Consider the following 14,297-nt stretch of genomic DNA (forward strand, 5'->3'; position numbering starts at 1 on the left):
CAAGCCCAATGCAGGAGAAATACACAGAAAGCCCCACCTCACCATGTCACAGTCAAACTGCTAAAACCCAAACCAAAGGCAAAGTGCTACAAGTAAATCAGTAACAGCCTAGAATTCTCTATTAAGAGAAAATATCCTTCAGAAACAAAGGATTTTCAAATGACAAAACCTGCATTTGCCCCTGGAAGGAAATACTAAAGGATATTTTAACGTATGATAGACTTTAATTACATCCAGGATGTATGTATTCCTTAAAAGGAATACAGCTAATACATTAAAAAGACAATATACTATGACCACATTGAGCTTATTCCAAGAATCCAAGGATGGTCCAAGATTCGAAGTAGAACGTACCTTTCTTAATCTGATAAAGGGTTTCTATTAAAACAAGGAGGAAAAAAAACCTACGGCGAACACTGTAATGGTGAAATGTCGATCATTTTTACAGATCAGGAATTAACCAAGGACACCCAGTATCACATCTATCTTAGCATTACACAGGGAGGGCTCCAATCGGTGCAAACACAAGATAAAGAAATTCAGTTCACAGTAAGGGGGCCGGATCCAAAATCAAGAGACAGAAAAAGAGAATCTGGTAATTACAAGATGAATTCAGTTAGTAAACTATAAAAATGCTATAAATATTTTAAACATGTTTAAAAAGAACACAGCAAGGCTCTATCTACACGCTTTATCTACCTCCCCGATACTACACGTCCTCAGCCACGCAGGTGAAATACAACATTTGTACCCACTAAAGTTGACCACTGTGATGTTCTAATGAAAGAACACATTTAGAGGAAAAATGGTGGCAGGGAAAGTTGAACCAGCAAAGCGTGTGTGAGCGTCAAGGTTAGAAAAGTGGCCTCTTTTGGCTCCAGGCTGTTCTCACAGAGTGCTCTCGCCAGGGAAGCACAAAGCAGTCGAGAGTCACAGCCAGTCACCACGTGGAAAACTCCCCTCGATTCTACCACCTTCTTCTGGTCATCAACCTAACCTGGCAACAGGGCTCCTAGAACACTGCATTAAACGAGACCTAAATTTTCTGAGGTTCCCGGCTTCCTCAGGAGGGAGCACGGGGCTGTCGCATGCGCAGGTCTCCCCTGCCGCTCACAGCGTCTCCGGGCCGCCTCCCCGTCACCCTCCGCAGCCTCAGCTCACGTGGTGCTCTCAAACCCGAACGCGAAGAACTGGCCTCCTCCTTTTACTACGTGGAACCAATAATACCGTGTGAACAGCATTCATGGGTGAAGTGAAAACACGGTGCACAGCAACTGACATAAAAGACATGTCTAGAAAACTGCGAATTCCTTTTCCCGAGAGAAGTCTGCGACAAGCACCTGAGCGAGTTCTTTCTGCTCGTTGACGAGTCGGCCGCAGCTGGCGATCATCTGGTCCAGGGCATACAGCCGGTCCTCCAGCCCCTTGATGGCCTTCATGTTCTGATTATCCAGATTGGCAATAGTCTGACGGCATTCTGCTATAAAGGGCCGAATGATCCGTGGATCAAGCTGAATGACAAGGAAACACGTGCGAATGAAATTTTCTGCAAATAGCTTAAAATGTATTTCACCCTATTTTGATACACAGCTTTAATGAAAAACAGTAATAGTGAAAAATACAGAAAAGCAAAAGCACGAGAAATCAAGGTTATACTTCCACAAGAAGGTCAAGAACAGGGTAATTATGGTGTTAATAAAACACAATTATTACTGATTATATTGGGATACGTAAGTAGGAATCTAGTTCTAGGCATTACACTTTTTTTAAAAACTTTTTAAAAATATTTATTTATTTATTTTTGGCTGTGTTGGGTCTTCGCTGCTGCGCACAGGCGCTACTCTTTGCTGCGGTGCACGGGCTTCTCATTGCGGTGGCTTCTCTTGTTGCGGAGCACGGGCTTTAGGCGCGCGGGCTTCAGTAGTTGTGGCACGTGGGCTCAGCAGTTGTGGCTCGTGGGCTCTAGAGCGCAGGCTCAGTAGTTGTGGCGCACAGGTTGAGTTGCTCTGCAGCATGTGGGATCTTCCTGGATCAGGGCTCGAACCCGTGTCCCCTGCACTGGCAGGCGGATTCTTAACCACTGCGCCACCAGGGAAGCTGCATTACACCTTTCAATTCAAGCCACAATTCATTCAATTCTCAATATCCCACCGAAAATGTTATTTTCAAGGTCTTATGAAGTAGAGCAGAACTAATAACGAAAACACATTCTTCGGTCAATACCTGTCTGATCGATCAACCTCCCCCTAAAACAAGGCAACACCTTCAAACCTCCCTCCCTTTTGGAGAGACCTTTATTCTCAGTCTGCAGCTCCTCAAGGAAGCTGCTTGATCAACTACACTCTCTTACTCTGCAGTCTCTCCTGTTCCCGGGCTTTAATTCTCCAAGATTTCTGGGATTTAGGTAATTCAAGGAACCCCCAAAATTCTCTCCACCCTGCTCCACTTTCCCCCGGAAGAACACTGCACACTGGCGTCTTTGGTGCACTGGCTTCCGGCGGGGCTCACAGTGTAGCCCACCTACCCGTGGGAGGGAGACCACCCCTCGCAGCTTCGGGTGTCCCCTCCGCTGGGTCTGGCTCCTCTTCTGTCTCCTCCATAAACAGGCGAGATCCCGCAGGACTCTGTGCTATGGCCCATCCTTACTGTTTCTTACAGCATTTCGAAGGAGGTGAACTCCCCGCGCCTGTCCAACCCTTCATCCTTCTCACAAATGTTCAGCCCGGGTTTCTGCCTGCCCGCTCACACCTCCACGGGGACATCGGCCGTGATTACTAAGCTGTCCTCTGCTGGAATCCCGAAACGGCTCCCTCGGCCCCCAGACGCATCTCCAAAGCACAGAATACTGAACTGCAGACAAATGCTGTTTCTCTAGCTTGATCTTTGTTCACACGGATTGTCCTGCCAGCTGCTGAAGCCCACCTCAGCTTCCCTGTGAGGGGCCTAGTCAATACCACCTCCTTCGTGTCTTCCCTGATCGCCACAAAGGGACTGTAAATTACTCATTTTAGGTAGTGTTAGGTTCACAGACAACATACGAAAGCAGTTAAAAATGAACTATTCTACTGTTATCAAGAATTCAGTGTAGTCAATAAGAAGCTGCATTTCTAACATCACAAAAAAGTTAACACAGCCATTATTTAACACAGGCAGCACCTGCTTCGCACAATATTAACTAAAACTTGTGCATATGTGAACATTTCCTCATTTCCATGGTGAGTCCAATGTGCACACATTTCCAATCCAAAGTATTGACTAGTTATAAATTATGAGGGTGATAAAAGGCTAAAAAAGATGACTTAAATAATTCAAAATTTCAACCTGGGCCAAATTACAGCTCTACATAAAACACAGCAGTGATTTAAGGAAGAAAAAACAAACTCCAAGCCATGGCTCCTGGTTCTAACGTTTCTGTATCTCATAATTCACTCAGAGTACAACACAACTACACAGACAAGCATGGAAGAATATTTTAAGATTCACTGAATTCTGTAGGTATAAATTATTGTGAATTTTCGTTATTAAGCCAGAAAAGGATCACCGTTTCTTCTCTCTTGTCATATAAAGTGAATAAAACTTATGGCTTTGCTAGATTTCATTTAAACATGCAAACAAAAAGCCAAATGCAAGCCCTTTAAAAAAAGTGGTTCTCGTGGCCTAGAGCCCTGTTCTCTGATTCATGTGGAATTATAAAAAAAGACGCTTCAATCACCCTATCACAATCATGTGGTTGATTTTCCACAATCACTGATGGAATTTTTAGGCTACTAAAATGTCAACAGTTTGAATAGGAACGCTAGTTTTCATTCATTTTTGGCAGTAATCTTTGCACAATATATTCCATGCTTCCCCGCCCTGGCAAATGTCTTAATTGAAGCGTTCTTTGACAACAAATAATAAATGGTCAAAATGAAAGAAATGCCTAAAGGATATCATCAAGGAAATGGGTGTACTGAAAGAATTAAGAATAAACTTTAGAATGCATTCCATTTTTACTGTCCAATAACTTAAACAAGAAAAAATGCTGCTATTTTCCAGGCATCCCAGATAGTGTGCTGCCTTTCCCCCAATAACCAACCGAAGATTAATAAGTCTCTTTTCCAAGTCAAAAGTTTACCTTTGAGAAAAGTTTAAGTATTCTGCCCATCATCTTTAGACAACAGCAGCCTTCAAAATATTGTTTCATATGGCCTGCATCACTGACGCATGTGCCTCAACAACTTCCTCTCAGGCCTCAAAGATTTTCTATCCACTTACTGATCAGATCTGAAGAGGTTTATTCCAGATTTATTCCCCAGGTTTAAAAGTTTTTATAAGTGTACTTGGGGGAGAACTTAATCCAAAACACAAGTCACTATAGTTACAAACTAAAACTAAAAACACGTCTAGGTTTTGAATTTTAAAATATCTCAGGCAGATACTGTATCTAAAATTACTTCTTTTAAACCTCAGAGATGAGTTCCCTGGGAGAGGGTGGGGCGCGAGGGGGGGGAGGGCGGGGGGAGTGATGCAAAAGAGGCCCATGAGGGTTTTCCAGGAGGGGGAAAGGTTCAATGTATCTGCCTTTGGATGCTGGTTACTCCCGTGAACTAACCACTTGAGACTTGTGTATTTCATCGAACGTCAATCATTCTCAGTGTAAAAAAAACTGTTATAGATAAAAACGAAATTATATCATTAATATTTTCCCCCCAAAAGCTTGAAAGTTCTACAGCATCCGTAAATGTGAACATATGAATCATTATTAAGTTAATATAAGAAACAGCGATGGCCAAGTGTTATCATTTTATCGATTTACTTGTAGAGAATGCTCAGTACTCAAGGCGCAATAATGAAAACCAGCAAGACTGTTCAAGTTTTACCTAGCAGATCAAAGAGCCTAACTGTAGGGACAAATCAGAGGATAGGAGATATTAAAAAGTCCAAGCAATATTACAGGATCGGGGAAAAAAAATTCAAAGTACCACCACCACCAAGACCATCCCCATTGGAGTGGACACCTCAAGGCTCGGCACTGCACAGAGATTTTACCTATATTACTTCTAATAATCTTCCCAAATTTACTATCAGTTCATAAATAAGGTTATGCATTAAATGATTTGATTTGTCCAAAGTCTTAGATATGGTTATAAAGTTTTACTCCAAGGCTCATTATTTCCGCTATAACATGGTACTACCCCCGCCCCTTCTCCCATTACTGTACAGAAAATATTTAGTACAGGTAACATAATTTCAAGTGGTTAAATGACAAGAAAAATCAGATGACTCTTACCCTGCTCATGGAATCAAAGCACTTCCTGACCAGCGATTCCACGTCATTAGGCCTATCCTGCACATTGATCCAGTCTAACAAAGAAACATTAAAAAAAGGCAGGTCACCGTCTTTAGCATCTCCTGCAGCTTCGTCCTGCTGGACAGGACTTGGACAAGGTTCCCTCATTTCTTTTCCACTTTCAGCATCTGTGGTGTCTGGGGCTACATGTTGCACGGACTTGTGAAATGAGGTTAAGGAGGGTTTGTTCATTGTTGCAGGCATATCGGGAGACAGCACCAGTTCAGTGGAGGTTTTCATATCGGGCTTTTCTGAGCCTTCACGTTCAGGCAAGGAATCCAGTCTTCCCAAACATTCCCTGTAACTATGTCTGGTTAGGCACTCCAACAGTGGAATCTTAGCCATGACTGAAACCGCAGTTCCTAAACTTAAAGTACAAAAGACCTGTCAGTAAAATAATGGAACTGCTCTAGTCAGAGGTTAGCATTTTGAAAGAAATAATATTTTATTATCACACACAGAAATCTCACCACCTCTCTGTTAACACTACATGCATCTAAGTAGTCCATGAGGTGTTCCTTAAAAGAAGACAGAGGGAAGGAGGATATCGCCCACACGCTGAAACACCCTCTAAAGATGTTTACACTAGACACGTGGACACTTGGTTTTTAACAAACCTTAAGGTATAAAAAATTGGAACTTATAAAAAAGATTTACCATAGAAAGTTTAATGTTCGATTAGCTTATAGATAAAACATTTTTGATATATTGAAAGCAAAGCATAAAATTAACACTCTCATTAGAGATTAAGGTTAACTCTTGCATTCATCACTCCCTGAAAATAAACAGGTAGATAGATGTATGCTGTCAAAAAAACATGGGGGGGGGGGCTTCCCTGGTGGCGCAGTGGTTGAGAGTCCGCCTGCCGATGCAGGGGACAGGGGTTCGTGCCCCAGTTCGGGAAGATCCCACATGCCGTGGAGCGGCTGGGCCCGTGAGCCGTGGCCGCTGAGCCTGCGCGTCTGGAGGCTGTGCTCCGCAACGGGAGAGGCCACGACAGTGAGAGGCCCGCATACCACAAAAGCAAAACAAAACAAACAAAAAACAAACAAACAAAAAAACATGGGGAAAAGATGAAATCTTGATGATTTGACTTCTGTAAAAACTATGTAAAATGATTCAGGATCCTACATTAAATTAACATCTGAGAGAACTACCCACCCCCCAAAACACAGTTACTTGAAATCTCAGGTTATAAAAATTGTAAATGCTCCTTCCAGTCTTCATTAATCATTCCTTCCTTCCCAAGATGCACCCCATTGTCCACTTAAGGCCAAAATGTTCTAAACATTCATGCCACAAAATAGAGAAACTTGAATTAATAAAGTTCACTTGAAAGAAGAAAAAGACACTTCCCTCCAACTCTAGTTAAATAAAAAATTTAAGAAGAACCCAAAAAAATGAATACAAAACACTGAAAGCACAAACACACACACAACAAAGGGCTACATTTGTGTGGAATTATTGCTGTATTGTTTTACATTCATTATAGCCCTTTTAAAAAAGAACCAATGGGTATCAGATGGGCTTATATGCAAAGAACCAGAAAAACATCTAAATGAGAACCAGAACACAAAGGCTTTTTTCCATCTCAGCAAGCCTTCATCATATAGCAATATTTAAAAAGAAAAATAGAATTTTCCTTGACTGCCTAATGTTTGAAAACTTTTCCACTCCCATTAGATTGTTATTTCTGCATTTTGCTTTACTTTATTGTAAAATCGGTAGCAAGGCAAGAGACAAAGGTTCCTGGTTTCTAAATGATTTCAAAAGTATTTTGAGTCTTTTACATAAAGAAAATACAAGAAAAAGAAACATGGCAGATCCATAAAATATATGGAGGATAAAACTGTCCATAACTTAAAAAATTTACAGTCCATAAAAGTCATCATAAAAGTCTCAAAAACATGAACCTCAATTATAATAAATATATGGCCTACTAGAAACGAAATTACTGTTACTAAAACTACTGATAAACTTCAAAGGTATTTTAAACAAACATCTTACTATCCATTTTAATGGCATACATACTGAGTAAGTTTTAACTTGATGTCCTCTACGGATTGCAGATAATTTGAATAAATACTTTCAAATTTGAAAAGTAGCTTTTGGTAGGAATTTGAACAATCCTCCAGATTGGCCATGATTGCAGCCCAGCCTTGGTGCTGAAGATGTTCATCGTGGACCAGACCTTCACAGAAAGAGCAAAGTTTCTTGGCAACTTCATACATTTCCTATATTGGAAAAGAAGAAATAATCGGTAAAAGAAGGTAACGTTTGTGTGCACGTCTGCATATGTGTACTTACGTACATGCATGAATGTGCTCTGAACTCATTTCAAAGGAAGCACTGTTACAGGAAAGTTTCCGTTTCTGGTTCCTGCTTGTTGCCGTGATAATGAGGAGGAACTCATTGCTCCTGGGAGTAAATGCAGCTAGAGGTCCACACAGGGCAACGCAGCAACCACCATCAAAAGGTAAAACTGTGAACTTTCTATGGTGGAATACTACACAGCAATGAATACAAACCACTAATACACGTGATTACATGAACGAGTCTCAGGAACGTAATGCTGAGTACAAGGGGCCAGACACAAAAGAAAACAATCCGTTTTAGGAGTCAGGATATTGGTTAACTTCATGAAAGAAATAATGGGTCCTGAAAGGGAGAAAGCACGAAGTAGGGCTTTTGGGGTGACACCGTATTTTAAAACTTGCGTTCACTTTGTGAAAGTGCACTAAAAATTATGAATGTGTAATTGTGATGTCCATTTTCAAATATGTTTATCAATAAACAACACTCTATTATTAATTTCACTAGCAGTAAAGACAACAGTCCAAGATCACACAAGTAACTGGGAAACGTGACTCTGGAGACCACGCTCTGGATGGTAAAAAAAAACAAGAGGCTGGGGACTTCCCTGGCGTCCAGTGGTTAGGACTCCACGCTCCCACTGCTGGGGGCCCAGGTTTGATCCCTGGTGGGGGAACTAAGATCCCACAAACCCAGTGGTGCGGCAAAAAAAAAAAAAAAAAAAAAAAAAAAACCAGCCCCCTTTCTTACACCATATAAAAAAACCGAGCCTCAATTGCTGACGTGATGGACAGTTTGACTGTGGGTCTCTGTCTTGGTTAGAGTAGCTCTGGGTGAACGTTACAATCTGAGAGGTACATTCTTCCCTCCACTTCCCATTCTTCTTTCTCATCACTTTCTTAGCTATTCCTGGACAGTGATCCTTCTAAGCAAACTTAATATCCATTTTATGTAAAACAAATAAAACAAACAAAACAACCAAATTCCCCTCACCACCCCCAAAGCAAAAATGCTTCATCATAGCAATTAACTGTAACTAATTAAGCTAGTGAACAGATAGTAATTAGAATGATCATGAACATTAAGAATATATCTTTTCATTTGATTATGTTTTATTGTTAATAAACTATGTTCCATTATAAAATAAAAATTTTTTTAAAGATTAAAAAAATAATAAGTTTTTATGTTCTGGAACTTTATAGACTTTTGTTGTTGTTGCTATTGAGAATGCAATTTATTTCCCATTTCTATTCTAAAGCCGTGCCAATACAGAGAAATAGGAATGATGTTTATATTTTATCAAACACCCAATCAACCTTACAATTCCTTCCAGTCGGTTTTTATTAAATTCTCTCAAATTTCCCAAATATGCAATCATATCATCTAAAATGGATGTTTTTCGCTTCTCTTCCATTAACTTCACCACTTACTTGATGTTTTTTATTTCAGTATATTTCCCAGAAGTTCCAAAAGAATACTGAACAGGTTTATTCTGATTTATGGAAGTGACTCTAGCTTTTCACTTACTTGAAAGCTGATTATCTTTTTATATTTGGTCAAGTCTGTGTTACATTTATTTTGCTCCCTTCTAGGGCTATTTAATTAATTAGGAACAGCTGCTGAATTTTAACACATGCCTCTTCGAGACAACATTAATATGATGCTCTGTTTTCTCCTGTAAAGTATTAGTGATTGAGGCAATTAATTATATTAATACATATCCAAATATTGAACCATCCTTGCATCCCTATAACATCTTCTTTTTGCTATTAATATATTAGTCTTTTGATACTCTTCTGGGTTATTATCTATAAGGAAAAAAGTATATTCTATATTTTTAGGATTCAGAGAATTCAACCTAGTCCACAAGATCCTTTTGATTATGAGAGAAATGTATTAAAATCTCCCTTAAAAATTTTTTTGTGGTGAAACACACACAGATTTTACCGTTTTAACCCATCTTTAAGTCTATGGCTCAGTACCATGAACTCATTCACATTGCTGGGCAACCATCACCACCACCCATTTCCAGGATTCTTTCATCATCCCAAACTGGAACTCTGCATCCATTAAGCAATTAACTCAACATTCCCTTCACTCCTCGGTCCCTGGTAACATCCATTCTACTGTCCGTCTCTATGAATTTGACTATTCTAGGACCTCATATAATTGGAATGATACGCTATTTGTCCTTTCGTGTCTGGCTTACTTCACTTAGTACACTGTCTTCAAGGTTTCTCCATCTTGTAGCTCATATCACAAATTTCTTTCCTGTTGAAGGCTGAATGATATCCCACTGTATGAATATACCACATTTTGTGTATCCATCCACTGGACATTTGAGCTGTTTCCACCATTTGCTATGAACACTGACGTACGTCATCATATTAAAAGTTCTCCTGGGATTAATATTGATATCTTTAACCTGTGTTGATAGGCAAATACAGATGTGGCTTGTCTTTTTCACAAATTAAATCTTTTATTATTAATTTCACTTTTTTCTGTTTAATGCTTTTAACAACCACTATCTACTAGCTCCGTGCATATCTTCCTTCTCATACTTCAGCAACCTGTTTTAGCAGTATTTCTTGTGATGGCATAGTTGTTTTCTGTTTTGATCATATCATAAAATTTCTTTTAATAAAAGTTGGCTAATTAATAACCAAATACTGGACTGTATTAATCTATTTTATGTTTAGTATTCACTTTATTATTTCTATTATATCCTATCTAGATTTTTGCTAGTTTAATGAAGATAGTATCCATTCCTAGCTCTTCTCTGCTACTCATTATACGCCCTTCTCTTTCCTACTTGACTTAATCCATGCCTGGATTAAACCTTTACAATTCTTTAACTTGTCACCTGGCATCACTAGATACTGCAAAGATTGTTTACTGCTACACTAATCCTCTCTCTCATTTCATCTGTTTGATTTTTAAATCTTTTTATCAACTTTTATTTGTTCTTTTGATTTTTTACTCTAACCACTTAACAATTATAGATCCTATTTGGTTAGCCTATAATTTTTATATCTAAAATTACATTTTTCTATTAGCATGTAGTATCTATATTTTTCAATTAAATCAAAACTATTGCTTTTTAAGTGGCATGCAACTGTGTAACCTATCTTTATTAGTTTTATTAATTTATTTATAGACCAATAATCAGAAAACAAATCTCAAGGACTCTATTACATAAATTCAGTTTACAGAGTTTGTCTTTTTAAAAATAATTTTGCTTTCTAAAAATCATTTCCAGACTCTTTAATGTTTATTAAGCATATTCCAGAAAGATGGGGTTATTCTCTTTTTATGTTGTATCCTGTGTGAAAAATGGTATAGTTTCACAAATGTATGTACTACATTAAAACAACCTGCTCTGAAATTTCTTTTAAAAACGCAAATATTACTACTTAATAGTTTATTTCATTAATTTATTTTTATAAAAGGTAAATACTCTTTTTCAGTTGATTCTAAAAGATAACATTTTGTTTATGTCTGAAAGCAAAATGTGTCCCACGACTGATAGCTTACAGCCAGTATTACAGTAAAGTACCAATAAGTCAAAAACAAACACAAAAAAACAAAAAATAAACCAAATGGCTGGGAAACAATGCATGGGGGCTGCAAGCAGCAACACAGAGGTGTATGTATTAGGAAGAGACTGGGCGCTCCTCCAGGACCTAAATATGGATGTGAGAGAAAAGTCACAATCTTAAGAGTTCTTTAAGCTCTCTGTGCCTATGTCTGTCTACTCAAACGTAAGTACTGCACTGATCAAAGCAATGTCCTGAAGTCATTAACTGCACACCATCATCTAGGAAAGAGTAAACAAACCATGTTTAAGACAGTTGTTCCACCCTAAGATTTTGTAACTGTTTGCAAACGTAGGATGACGAACAGAGCACACGCCTGAAATTTAAAAACCAGACAAAGGAATCACAAAATATTTTTTCAAAGTTTGTTATTTTTCAATTTTTTGGCATGTTTCCTCTACAATTTAGACTACTCTGCTATTTAGATTTGAATGCTTTTATTTTTTAATAAATTTATTTATTTTGTATTTATTAATTTTTGGCTGCATTGTGTCTTTGTTGCTGTGCACGGGCTTTCTCTAGTTGCAGCAAGCAGGGGCTACCCTTCGTTGCGTGCGTGGGCTTCTCACTGCGGTGGCTTCTCTTGTTGCAGAGCACGGGCTCTAGGCACGTTGGCTTCAGTAGTTGTGGCACGTGGGCTCGGTAGTTGTGGCTCGTGGGCTCTAGAGCTCAGGCTCAGTAGTTGTGGCATGCGGGTTCAGTAGCTGTGGCTCGCAGGCTCTAGAGCGCAGGCTCAGTAGTTGTGGCGCATGGGCTTAGTTGCTCCGTGGCATGTGGGATCTTCCTGGACCAGGGCTCGAACCTGTGTCCCTGGCATTGGCAGGCGGACTCTTAACCACTGCACCACCAGGGAAGCCCAAGATTTGAATGCTTTTAGAAGCAATCAATTTTTTAGATCATTCGCCAATGTCTAGTAAGCTAACAGTCCACAAAAACATTACCAAGCATGTGAATAAGACATTATTCTGTTAAATAATGCCAATTTTTAATTTTAAACTGTACTAGGTATAAATAAATATTACAATTACCACTGCAAGTTGTGTCCTTGAAGCAACAGTGTGAAAAACTGCAGGCATCATAAGGGACTCTTCAACTTTTATTTCCATGTCATTTTCTGTTGAAAAGGTAGTTTTAGGAATAGCAGGTAGACGTTCAGATAAGATCATTTCCTTGTTAAAAAGAAAAATTGGATTTGTGTCCTATAGAAGTAAAAATGAAAAAAAAAAAGAAGTAAAATGTTACAAATACCGAACGTGCACACTGCCCTCCATACACCAATCAGATACACATTCCTTGCGACCACGAGCCCTGAGCCCCTCCGTGAAGCTGGAGAGTGTCTGCATGGAAGGAAAGGCCCTGGACACCTACCGTCCCGGCACTGTAGGTGCACACTCTCCGGTCTGCAGCCATGCACTCTCCCCCGTTGACCACCAACACCTGGTGCTGAATAGCGATCTTGTACTTGCTGTGGATGGCATGCTTCAGGTCAGCCACACTTTAAAAGAGGGGGGGCAGGGGGGCCAAAACATCAGCTATTTACATTTGCCCAATGACAACTTTTTTCATTATCCAAGTGGCACTATGTAAAAATACCTGACAGATAAATGAATTCCACTCTAAAAATTTCCCCAAAAACAGTAGTAAAAACTATAAGCTTCTTGTTTCTGCAGCTGGATTCCATAATCAACCAGCCAATCATAAATAACTAGAAGGTCAACGATCACCCGTGTCCCACACCTAAAAGTGAGCTTATGAAATGCAGGCAGTAGAAACATTTATTTTTGTGATCTTTATATAACATAGCAAAGGAACATGCTCAAATTAGCATCAGGTCTGTTAAAATCCTCAGAACAAAGAATGTGTGTTAAAATCTCCACACACAAAACACATGAAGTCTACACCATATGGAAATTGCTTCCTTTTCCTAATCTTTCAAAAACCAATTCCTTTACAGGTCAAATCAGATTTTATAAAAACTAGAACTTTCAAAAAAATAATTCCATTAAAAAGTAAGATTAATTCGAAATTTTATTCTATCATTAACAAACAAAACAAACACCATTGACTTTATTCACATAAAATAATAAAAACAATGACGAAAAACCACAGGACTGGTACATGCTGGTTTATGTAGCTATAGCAATAACCCCCTCAGCAGCGTCCTGTGAAACTCAGAAGAGCAACTAGCTATGAAAACTTACTTCTATTCGACTGCTTTGGTTTGAAATCAGTATGTTTACTCTGAAAAATATAGTCACACAAACAGAACAAAGCACAACTTAACAAATTTATCATTAGCACTTTAGAGGAAGATGACAACTGTATACGTAATATGCTGAGGATAAAAAAGTGAAGACTTGCCATACTGCTACTCTTATTTAATAAAGGAATAGTATTCTCAAAATCAAATCTTTCTTTAACTTTTTACATGTACAAAATGCAAAACTGATGAGAATCAATGAAACCCAGCTCACGTTTGCACTGTAAGTTCAGTGTCAAATGTCAGGGTGGTTCCAGTGTTCACCAGAAATACATACAACTTCATGATGATTTCTCTGGATTCTGTGAGCTTATACCTCACTCTGATACGATTACTGAAAGAAACAGACAAGAAAAGTGGTCAATTTACAAACGCAAGTACAAAGACAATTATGCTCACGTAAGACAGAGCACAGTTATACTACATAAGCAACAAAAAAATGGAATAGGTTTTGATGTCTAGAACGGCTAACTGGACAATTCAGTAAACTTGTTGCTTAAAAAACAAAAATGAACAGTAATGAGGCTAATGAGAAGCGTAACTTCTGTCATAAAGAAAAATAATTTGTTCTGAGGAAGAAAGAAGACAGCAGCTAGAACAGTTTGGTGTATATTTCACACTGTTCTCATGGACCACCCTACATTAAGAAGAAAAATAAAAATTAAAAATTTGGTCCAACATCTTCCTAACTCCAAAAGTTCTTCCCCTGCTTCTTCCTTGTAACAGTGAAAAAGTCTTAAGGTTAAACTTACTAACAGCAAACAAGAAGAGCCACCACTTGCAATAGGAGGGAAAG

At 38.8% G+C, this 14,297-nt stretch overlaps 1 protein-coding gene across 1 annotated transcript in view; it reads right to left on the reverse strand.

The window, feature by feature from the left end:
* The window catches only part of RB1CC1 (RB1 inducible coiled-coil 1), a 61,754-nt gene that overhangs the window by 28,825 nt on the left and 18,632 nt on the right, over nucleotides 1-14,297 (reverse strand). The window contains exons 3-8 of the mRNA XM_007464019.1: nucleotides 13,716-13,835; nucleotides 12,610-12,736; nucleotides 12,270-12,440; nucleotides 7,364-7,566; nucleotides 5,273-5,699; nucleotides 1,341-1,511 (exon numbers count right to left, since the gene is read on the reverse strand). Coding sequence (XP_007464081.1) covers nucleotides 1,341-1,511; nucleotides 5,273-5,699; nucleotides 7,364-7,566; nucleotides 12,270-12,440; nucleotides 12,610-12,736; nucleotides 13,716-13,786 — 1,170 coding nt within the window. The 5' untranslated portion in view covers nucleotides 13,787-13,835. The remainder of the gene's footprint in view (nucleotides 1-1,340; nucleotides 1,512-5,272; nucleotides 5,700-7,363; nucleotides 7,567-12,269; nucleotides 12,441-12,609; nucleotides 12,737-13,715; nucleotides 13,836-14,297) is intronic.

The sequence above is a fragment of the Lipotes vexillifer genome, unplaced genomic scaffold (genome assembly GCF_000442215.2).
Source record: "Lipotes vexillifer unplaced genomic scaffold, Lipotes_vexillifer_v1.1 scaffold69, whole genome shotgun sequence".
NCBI lineage: Eukaryota > Metazoa > Chordata > Mammalia > Artiodactyla > Lipotidae > Lipotes > Lipotes vexillifer.